This window comes from Oppia nitens, unplaced genomic scaffold (genome assembly GCF_028296485.1).
Source record: "Oppia nitens isolate AA-2021 unplaced genomic scaffold, nextdenovo-longstitch-racon4-pilon3 scaffold10_pilon_pilon_pilon, whole genome shotgun sequence".
Taxonomy (NCBI): domain Eukaryota; kingdom Metazoa; phylum Arthropoda; class Arachnida; order Sarcoptiformes; family Oppiidae; genus Oppia; species Oppia nitens.
In genome coordinates, this window is record NW_026533189.1 from 628,895 (window position 1) to 637,651 (window position 8,757).

The 8,757-nt window shown below is 28.4% G+C and overlaps 3 protein-coding genes across 3 annotated transcripts; 2 read left to right on the forward strand and 1 right to left on the reverse strand.

The window, feature by feature from the left end:
• Positions 1-1,411: 1,411 nt before the first annotated feature.
• Positions 1,412-3,871, reverse strand: LOC128954875 (sentrin-specific protease 1-like). The gene is made up of 6 exons (XM_054300856.1): positions 3,524-3,871; positions 3,390-3,466; positions 2,128-3,329; positions 1,853-2,056; positions 1,535-1,789; positions 1,412-1,474 (listed from the first exon to the last, which is right to left on the reverse strand). Exons 1-6 carry the CDS (start codon positions 3,673-3,675, stop codon positions 1,412-1,414), a joined length of 1,953 nt encoding a protein of 650 aa, XP_054156831.1. The 5' UTR covers positions 3,676-3,871.
• Positions 3,872-3,969: 98 nt separating this feature from the next.
• On the forward strand, positions 3,970-5,783 carry LOC128964196 (transmembrane ascorbate-dependent reductase CYB561-like). The gene is made up of 5 exons (XM_054310795.1): positions 3,970-4,389; positions 4,456-4,623; positions 4,684-4,815; positions 4,898-5,487; positions 5,751-5,783. The coding sequence occupies exons 1-5, from the start codon at positions 4,155-4,157 to the stop codon at positions 5,781-5,783; spliced, it is 1,158 nt and encodes a 385-aa protein (XP_054166770.1). The 5' UTR covers positions 3,970-4,154.
• Positions 5,784-7,001: 1,218 nt separating this feature from the next.
• LOC128964293 (methyltransferase N6AMT1-like) lies at positions 7,002-8,111 on the forward strand. Its single transcript, XM_054310912.1, has 4 exons — positions 7,002-7,229; positions 7,289-7,378; positions 7,434-7,614; positions 7,851-8,111. The coding sequence occupies exons 1-4, from the start codon at positions 7,087-7,089 to the stop codon at positions 8,109-8,111; spliced, it is 675 nt and encodes a 224-aa protein (XP_054166887.1). The 5' UTR covers positions 7,002-7,086.
• Positions 8,112-8,757: the final 646 nt, after the last annotated feature.

The window sequence follows — 8,757 nt, forward strand, 5'->3', positions numbered from 1 at the left end:
AGAGAGAGAGTTTACATCGAGAAAGATGTGCTGATTCTAGAGAACAGTGATGTATTGAACATGAATTGTTTGGTTGATTTTCAGCAAAAGTGATAAAGCGTTGGATGGTTTAGATGTTGAGATACTTTGAGGACATAACTGTGCTGATGGGGTGTGGCATTGAAACCAAATAATGGGACCAACCTATAAATATGATGTGTATGTCGCGTGCTTCATATTAACTTCATAGACCACAGGCACGCCCTAACATCCCCTTATTAGAGCCCCATTTGTAACCATTCAACGATTATATTGAATCCAATAATGTAATACTGTATTGCAATTTTACTATTAAAAGCACTACTAAAACATTATAACGTTATATATTGRATATTATATATTGAAAGCATGAAAGCTTTTATTCATTGCACACATTTAATAGATAGAGACAACTCTCTGACATAACTTTCAGGTAAACCGATCTTCAATTACTCTGCTTTAGGCTCTCTATCTATCTCTCCCTCTCACTCATACCAGTGCTTTGCTATACTTTCTAAATGGTTATACTGTTTGCTTAGTGACTCTTTTATAGTGATTCCTAGTGATACACAAAACATAACTATTTTATTTAAGCTATTAATGTTAAGCTATTTGTTTGACTAAAATGCAAAAGTAAACATCAGTTTAATTCATGAAATTTTTATGTGAATTCATTTCATTCAATAATTGTTTAATTTGAGACACAATAGTATTGTTTGTCGATTTTTATGAGCCTTTGAATCACACTTTTGACAATACAATTAGACACTGCAGTCAAGTTTATAACAAGGCGTCGACACAACGGTATCGGTGTGTGGTTGTTATCGGCAATTTGTTGGCCAGTGGCCCGAATGTCTTGACTTGAGCTTTTCGGGCAAAAGTTGAAGCCATTGATTGCTTTACTAAACAATCTTTTGTTCGTTCGGCTCGAGTTAAGAGTTAATTTTCGGGAGATTTCATCGATCAGACCAACACTTCATTCATTCACTACAACACTCGGTATATATTTTTTCTTAAATTATTATTTTCTATTTATATATAAATTTATAATTTAAATGTTTATTTTAAAAATTATATTTTACAAAATATGACAATAAAATGTGATGCATTCATGTTAGCATAATTAACAAATAATGTTAGAATATTTTTTTGCCAATGAATACCGTATATAAAATACTATATATAGGTTTAATAAATATAATCATTTTTCAATTTTTATGGCAATAAATTAAAATGACATTTGTATAAATGTTAAAATAATTGTGTTGAAACATCAAATATATTGACTAAAAAATATATTGATATAATTTTACTGTCCATATTAATGATGTATTATTGATGCATACGGTAATGGTTTACTTTAAAAAAGTTATTTTCAAAAAATAAAAATATATTATAATAAACGTTTGTTCAATATTTCGTAAACCATGCGACGTCTGAAATAAGGCATATGAGACTAAAAATAAAATAAAATATTTAAATAAAATATATTAAAATTTTTAAWACAATGGTTAACCTGTGAGAAGTTAATTTTGGCATTTCTTGAGATATATTCAGCATATTTACAGCTAAACATTCCGCAATCGCTTCCATTTTCTTGTTGAGGAATATTCTTGACGTTAAAGATATTCCAATCGGACATATCTAATGTCACTTTTTTCTTATCCAAACTCTCTGTCTGTACGTAAGCTTTAAGAAGTTGTAAACACTCGTCATTATTGCCACCCATTGAATCGTAATATTGTAAACATTTATCTTTAAAATTAATGACCTGTAAATAGTTTCATTTTAATTATAATTTATTATTATTACAAATAGCATACAAATAACAAACCGCAAGACACCAATGCATTCCCAAATGAATTGGTATAAAAACAAAATCGTTAGCAAATATATCAACTTTTCGCGTCCATCTCTTGAGACTCTGTGGTCCGCTATCTTTCAATTTCTTATAGAAGAATGTATTAAATGCGTGAACTGAAGAGTAATTATCGTTTTTTCCTCTTTCGACAATTAGTGTCAAATAAAAATTTATGATCTGATAATAAAAATAATATTTACGGTAATAATAATTTTAACAATTTAATAATAATAATAATAATAAAAAACCTCATCATTGAGCCAATTGAGACCTTTAAGTGTCTCAATATCTCTGCGACATATAGGWCCGGAAGAGCTTTCGACAAGTGTAACATTAGGACCCGCTTTGAAGGCACTGTCAATTTCTTTATCCATTTCTGGTGTCAACACTGGCATATCAACCAATGCAGTCTCTTCTTCTTCTTCATCATCAATATCTTCGTCTTCCTCATCGATTTCATAAAATGGAATAAATGGATTCAGTTCTGTCCTATTGATAGGTCGATGGACTTTTGCTCTCAAAGATTTTGAGTCTTCAATACGCTTTCGATTTGTTTCCACAACTTTTTCTTCACATTTCGATGTTTTGAATTCATTCTTTTCAATGTCTGTCAGATTTTTTCTGAAATCTCTAATCCATTCTTTTGTGAAAATTTCTTCTTTAGAAGAAACCATATCTTTAAATATTTTGCTACTTTCAGGCATTGGTTCTAATGATTGTGTCAGTGGTGTAACATTATGTGGCGTTTGTTTAAATAAATTATCATTTGGTCTGTCGTTTATATTAGAAATTTTCGGCGTCGAGTGAATCGGTTGAAAGCTTTTCATACCAAACGGTGTATTATTTGATTTGTTTAACTTAATAGTTGGCGCTCGAGCTGTAAACCCTTCCCTAACTATTCTTTGCGTTAAATTWACATTTGAATCGCTTTTATCCAATTGTTTGCTATCAAAATGCAATGACTTTGATTGAATAGCCATCACCGGTGCTGAATATGTCGATACAGATTTGATTGATGTTATGGATGTTTCACTCGTTAAGTCAATAATTTCAGGATTTCTACACGTTTTTGTCGATAATTTTTTATTATCGGACTGTTTATTACCAAACTTCATATGTCTGGCAATTAATTGTTTGTATTTAAACTTTTCGCTCAAATCAATTAGTTTAGACTTCTTTTTAACCGTTTTTGTAGTCATATTTGATGGTCGATAATCACAAAAGTGTGGATCAGATGAAAACAATGGAAATGAGTTACTCGTCGTTGCATTTGATGAAAAGCGTGTATTTTCTGTTGTATTATTGACAACCATTTCATTGATTTGATAGCCACTTGTCGTGGCATCAGTTGGTTTGTCTTGTTTACCATTATTTCCTCTAACTTTATGCCATACTTTCTCCCAAATAGGCATATCATTGACTGATATTGATTCACAGTTATTCTGATTATCTATTAATCAAATAATAATTAATTTAATTCAATAACTCATTCAAACAAATCATTCATTACTTGTATTCAATTTGGTGTCAGAAGTGGTCACTTCGTTCAACATTTCTCTCCGCAAACGTTTGTTTTCGGATTCATAACTGTTTTGTAAATAAATGTAAATAAAATACTAATAAAAGACAAATCAAAGACAAGACCTGTGATTGTTGTGATTGTGACCGAAACCGGTCGTCGGATTGTTGTCTTCGGGCAAACCGTTGACCACTTCGTCAAAGCTTCGCTTTTTAGACTCGGATTTCGTCAGTTTATTAAAAATATTAAATTTACTCAAATTTAAACCTAAAGTCATTTGTTTTTATATGAGATGTTTGGCAATCAATGGTAATCAAAGTCTTGACATTGTTTTCAACGAAAAGACAAATCAATGAAAAAATCAAAATTTCATTTAAATCTCAATTCAATTCTCAATACGTATTCATTCATTGATTTACACGAGTATTATATATTCATTACATTAATTACGTCCACAATATGGCAAACGCTATGCATTCAAATAACTGGTTAGCAATCGATTCGTGGACTCATATATGTCGACGTAATCTATGACTCAACCAATACAATGATTGGTTGACAACAATAGCGCTCACAAACTGTAGTAAAAAATTTGCGCACATTTTGAACATACATTCGAATACAAGATATGGACAAACAGTGACCACAACAGTGACCACAACAGTGACCACAACAGTGACCACAACAGTGACCACAACAACGGCAATGACAATACATTGGTATTAATGTGACAAACAATTACAGTCTTTTGTCATTATGTCTGAAGATAGTAATGACAGCAATGAAGTGTACTTCGAGGCGAACGATCACTTTGTCGACGAAGACAAACAACACAATCATAACAATAAAGACAATGAGTTTGAACACAAAAGACYCGTTTGTGATAAACAAGTTTCCAGTGATGTCTACTCTAAGGATAATAATATCCATAAAATAACAGATTCATTGGTTATTAAAGACAAAAACTCTATCAAAGAGACAATTGTTTTAAGTATTTATCAATAAATTAATTAATTGTAACTTATTTTCAATTAATAATTTTTAATTTATTTAAAAGACAACAAATCAGTCAAATCAGGTCTAATAGTCAACACTGAAAAGAGTCCTTTTGAAGTGACAATTCTTAATGAAGATGACATTGAAATTAATGCAAACGATATAGAGATGAGTTCTAAGGAAAGTCTTAGCTTTTTAGTGATTGTCGTAATTGTTATTATTATTGACCGTAAGTTTTGTCTAATTTAGTCATTTATTTAATTGAAATATTTATTGATTCAATTGTCAGTATTCATAATATGCGGAACAGCTCATTGGATATATAACTACTTGGGTGGTATGGATTGGTATCTCAAAGAGAAAACTCATTTCAATTTCCACATATTCTTCATGTCTTTAGGAATATTTATTTTTGGTATTGGTTTGTATCGATTTATGTCTATCTATTTACTCATTAAATTAACAATAATTTGACATTAAATTTAATCAAATGTCTTCAACAGGAATGATAGCGCATCGCCTGTTCCGGGGTTTGGCTTCCGGAGCCCTGAATTGTTTGCATACAACACTTACTATGATTTGTCTCATATTGTTTACGATAGGCATATGCGCTGCCTATACGTCACTAAATACTGTTAAAAGTATACACTTTTATTCAGTGCACTCATGGTTAGGATTGTTAGCTATGATATCGTTTCTGTTTCAATGGCTATCGGCAGTCATTATATTTATATTTCCACGATTTGTATATGAAATTCAAATCCTTATAATACCAATCCATACGTTTTTTGGACGACTAGTTTTCACACTATTTTGTTGCACTGCTATTGTTGGCATTTCCGATAAATTGCGTATAACAGCCACCGATTTAGAAGGATTGGGACCAATTGACAAAACCATTATTATTGATACCAATGAAACTATACCTCGATATATCAGAAGAGATACCGATACATATTGGGAAATACCTAAAGAAGTATTTTTATGTAACATTATATCCATTACTATTGGTTTTTATGCTATTTTTATAAACTATTTGTCGACAAATAATAATTATAGAAGAAGACCACTTTCAGAGGAACAGGGAATTGAAGTGAAAACACAAAAATTAAAAATACAAGATATTTAGAAAAATATTATTAATTAAATTTAGTATTAAATGTTTGTAAATGAATGTTACTAATAAATTATTTAACAATAGGTAATATATATTAAATATTAATATTACGGTACAAACAAGTAATAAAATTACTGTGAATGTTGTAATTGATTTATAAATTTTTCAAATGATTTTTTTGATTTTAAAATTATTTTCAAATCAATTTTGTCGATATTATCTAATAATTTATGTTTTAGCCTATCATTGATTCTGTTAATACTATACGATAAAACTCGAGGACATGTTATGATATCATTTGAAGTATAGCCCAAATCATATAACAAATCAATGATATCATTCAATTTCTTTGCCTGAATTGTCATAACTTTAGGATATTTTAAAATCAAATTATTTAAATCATTGTCAGAACAGAACAACTTCTTTGCCAAAAATATTTTCTTTTGGTAGTCATAAGCCATGGGTTTATTGTTTTGAATGAATCGCTGTAAAAGCGGATACCAGACATTGTCGGGACACCGAAGACTCCACGTCCGGATCGGGTACTGATTGATAACACACTCTTCAATACGTTTCCTCATAATATCAATATTGTGGTTAAATATCCAAAAATCTTTAATAATATATTCATTGGGAACCAAATTATCTTTTAATAATTGCATAATTGTGTCAATACGTTGAAAGTCCATAACAAGTAAATTCATATTTCTTGAAGCAATTGAACAAAACATTTCACTATTGATATCGAGTTTATTGCAAAAGAAATCACATCTTTGATCAAAATCACTAAAAATCAAGTCCTGTCTTTGCATACGTTTACAGAGTATCTCATAACGGTTTGGTTGATCTAAAAACATCACTAATTTATAAGATTTACCATTAAATATGTCATCAATTATCTTATGATACTCTAAAAGTCTTAATCCATTCCTAAGTATAATACCATCAGTGATGACAATCCAAGTTCTTTTGATTATAATTTCAGAGAAACACAACTGATTTTTCTGCAAAATTGAACAAATATTTTGTAAACTYTTGACACTCAATGTCTTCACTGATGGATAACTTCTGTAAATGACATCAACTTCTTCTTGTTTCACATCAAATGATTTAATCAGACTTTTGGTCAATAGTTCTTCATTTATCTTCAAGCGATTCTTCACTTGTTTGCTACCAAATGTTGTACTAAAACTTTTAGTCAACAAATTGTTGATAAAAGACCTATTGATGTGATGTCCGTATGAATTGATTGTCGAGATATTTGTTTTCAATTTAATTGTTTTAATAGTTTTGACAAACATTTCAATGTATTTTCAATTATGTTATTAATATCAAAGTTTTCAATACATTTACAAATCATGTGTTAATCTAAACATATAAATAACGTAAAAAATAGTTGTTATAAATAATACCTTTTATTTTATATTCAATTAAGTTATTTATATAAATGTTTTGTTTTGTAAATTTATACCCAATTGACGTCATTTATSWWTAAAAACATTTAAAGTGTTGAAACAAATTTGAAAACAACAAACACTAAAGTCGTGGTGTGTTTTAAACTCAAGAGTTGATCCAATGAGTGAACAATCACTTGAAACGCCGTTATTTCCTTTGTATTTATTCAAAGATGATTTCGAGTCAGTCTACGAACCATCGGAGGACACATTTGTGTTGATGGACGCCATCGAAAAGGATCTGATGATAATCAAAGAGATGGAGTAAGTAATGAAATGATGTCTTAATGTCAAACTGATTGATACAACAATTGTTTTATTAGTCCATTGATTTGTGTCGAAGTTGGCTGTGGTTCGGGTGCTGTCATCACATCAGTGGCTAAATGTTTGGATCCAAACAAACGATTATATTTGTAATTATTACTAAAAATGTTTTTAGATTAAAGAAATACTAAACATATGTTTCAGTGGAACTGATTTCAATGGCAAAGCATTATTAACAACACAGAAGTGCGGTATTGTTAACGGAATCGACGGTTGTATTCAATTGGTTGGCACTGATCTGACACAAGCTATTGAAGAGCGACTCAAACATAGCGTAGATTTACTTATATTTAACGCTCCTTACGGACCAACTGATCCACAAGAAGTAATGTATATTTATTTTAATAATTTTTATATAAAGTTATTCAAATAATTCAATTAATGAATTCATTTGCTTTTATGGATGATTTATTTATTAAATATTATCTAAAATTATTTATTTATTTATTATTTAATTATTTGTAATTTAGACGAATGTAAAGCAATTTCTTAAATATTGATATATTTTTTATTATTATAAATAATTTTTAATAAAAAATAAGTCTTATATATAATTAAWAGGTTGGTATCAGTGATATAAGCAGCGCGTGGGCCGGAGGTCTCAATGGTCGGCAAGTAATCGATCGGTTTTTAAGGACAGTACCCAAACTTTTAAGTCATAATGGATTTTGTTATTTAATAGTTATTAAAGAGAATAATATCAATGAAATTAAAAATATTATGAAATCATTGGGTTTTGAGATGACTGTTGTTTTAGAAAGAAAAACATATTTAGAAATTATTATTGCATTAAGATTTAAAAGATTACCGGTTATTGTTTAATATAATTTTATTATAAATTTGATTTATTGCTTTTAAATGATGTGTAATTATTTTTATTTTATAATAAATATCCAATGTATTTATATAATATATTTCTATTTAATAATATTAGTAATTTTATTTTTCTAACTAAAGAATAATAATTTATTTTATAATGACATTGCTATAATTGCTAAAATAATATACACAGTATATTAAATAATATATTGTAAAATATTATTTTATGCTATTATCTAAAAATAATTGTAATTATTGTTAGAATATACAATAAAAATAAATGAATATTTATATATTATAATAGAATAATTACATTACCGGTAATATTATTAAATAGATCTATAGTGTGAGTCTAAAAATAGATAAGTATAAAATATTTTATACTTAAAAGCAAATTTAAAAATTTAACAATATCAATACTGTTRTGCTATTGTTTGTACTAAATATGTTTTACCACTCAATTGATAAGTTGAGATTTACTTTTAGTTTAATAAAGTTTATTTTACAAAAAAAAATAAAATTGTGGTCAAATATAAAGAACTTATTATTATTTTTTATTTTTAAAAAATGATATAAACAAACAAAACAATGACTATGTTTTATGTTGTCATTGATAATATTGACAATCATTTGTTGAATGATTTTTTGT

Excerpts from the sequence above, each read along its gene's own strand:
- LOC128964293 (XM_054310912.1), top strand. The coding sequence starts at position 7,087 with ATGAGTGAACAATCACTTGAAACGCCGTTATTTCCTTTGTATTTATTC. Across the intron at positions 7,230-7,288 it reads ATGATAATCAAAGAGATGGA|TCCATTGATTTGTGTCGAAG; the intron begins GTAAGTAATGAA and ends TTGTTTTATTAG. Across the intron at positions 7,379-7,433 it reads CCAAACAAACGATTATATTT|TGGAACTGATTTCAATGGCA; the intron begins GTAATTATTACT and ends CATATGTTTCAG.